Genomic DNA, 1,298 nt, shown 5'->3' on the forward strand with positions numbered 1-1,298 from the left:
ATAAGTAATGATATTTTGAAAAATTTGAACGTTATTCTTTACTCAAGAAATAAGCAATGTTCTTGTTTTATTGTACTATGAGACGGACAAGAGAAACTCCAAGTTATTCGCTCTCTTATTTTCCTGTCGAAAATCTCGTCTCGGAAGCTGTATGGAGTACGAAAGTTGTGGGGAGCATTTGTTGCCGGAACACTCGCGTTTTATTTATAGAGGCTACCTTGACTTGGTAGACCCAACGCAGAACTCAAAGCGAGATATGCGAAAACATCGCAAAGCATCTTTAGCAACATGTGCATTGGCGAGTTGTTTAAGATTTTCTCGATATCGTGAGCCAATGCCAGCTTAACTTTTGTTCCAGAAAACATTTCTGATAATTTCGAATTTGTAAAGGCATGGAAGATGTAAAAATTTAAACATCAATTTAAACAATAAATAAAATTGTCGATATCTTTCTTCACTTTATTAGGATTGAATTTATTTCATAATTATACACAAAATAAAAGAAGAAAAGAAGATGGAAAAAATTCAGATTTGTCGTGATCCAAATGGAGAATGAAGCAACTTTGTTATTTCAGACAAATAAACAGGATGTATTATATAAAATCTGGAATTATTGAATTTGTTTAAACATCTAGAACGAATAAATTATATTAATATGAAAAAATTATTACAATAATAGATTTAAAGTTACTTCACTTTCAACAAAATTCAACAACATTACACAAGAATTAACATTTTTCCAATGAAAGGATATTAAAATCGATGAGGAGAGATTCATCCAATTTACGGAGCTTTATTCCAATTACCAAGTTTCAACTGTCCTAATTAAAAATCACTTTAGCAAATCTCGAACATCGAATCGGGAATTCACACGTTATACTCCTCGCTTGCCAACTTCCTCTTCATCTACGTTTATTCTCAGATTCTGCAGCTACCAATTTGCCACGTAATACGCGCCACAAACAACTATATAATCAAATAACGCACTCACCAGAATTGACCGTGTTGGTGTCCGCGTCGACAGACTCCGTCTTCTGTTTCTTCGGCAGATCCTCCTTGTCTTCGTTCGAGGCTTCCGTCCGTCTCTTAGGCGTCGAGCTCGCGCTTGCCTTCAGCTCGATCGGGCTTCCAGCATCCGGACCGGAGCCCTGAGGCGTCGGAGGGCTCTCCAATCTGCCACCACCCCTCTTGTTAATGGGCGCCGAGATGCTGGGCACCGAGTTCAGCTTCGAGTCTTGGTCGACGGTCTTCAGGGCGAGCGCGTCCTCCGGATCGGAGTCTTCCGGCGCCGCGGTTGC

The 1,298-nt window shown here is 39.4% G+C and overlaps 1 protein-coding gene across 1 annotated transcript in view; it reads right to left on the reverse strand.

Moving 5' to 3' along the window:
- The window catches only part of LOC102677347 (B-cell lymphoma/leukemia 11B), a 40,771-nt gene that overhangs the window by 14,822 nt on the left and 24,651 nt on the right, over positions 1 to 1,298 (reverse strand). The window contains exon 3 of the mRNA XM_031511874.1: positions 992 to 1,298. This exon is cut by the window's right edge and continues 39 nt beyond it. Coding sequence (XP_031367734.1) covers positions 992 to 1,298 — 307 coding nt within the window. The remainder of the gene's footprint in view (positions 1 to 991) is intronic.

Source organism: Apis dorsata, unplaced genomic scaffold, assembly GCF_000469605.1.
Source record: "Apis dorsata unplaced genomic scaffold, Apis dorsata 1.3 scaffold_358, whole genome shotgun sequence".
In the NCBI taxonomy this organism is placed as follows: Eukaryota; Metazoa; Arthropoda; class Insecta; order Hymenoptera; family Apidae; genus Apis; species Apis dorsata.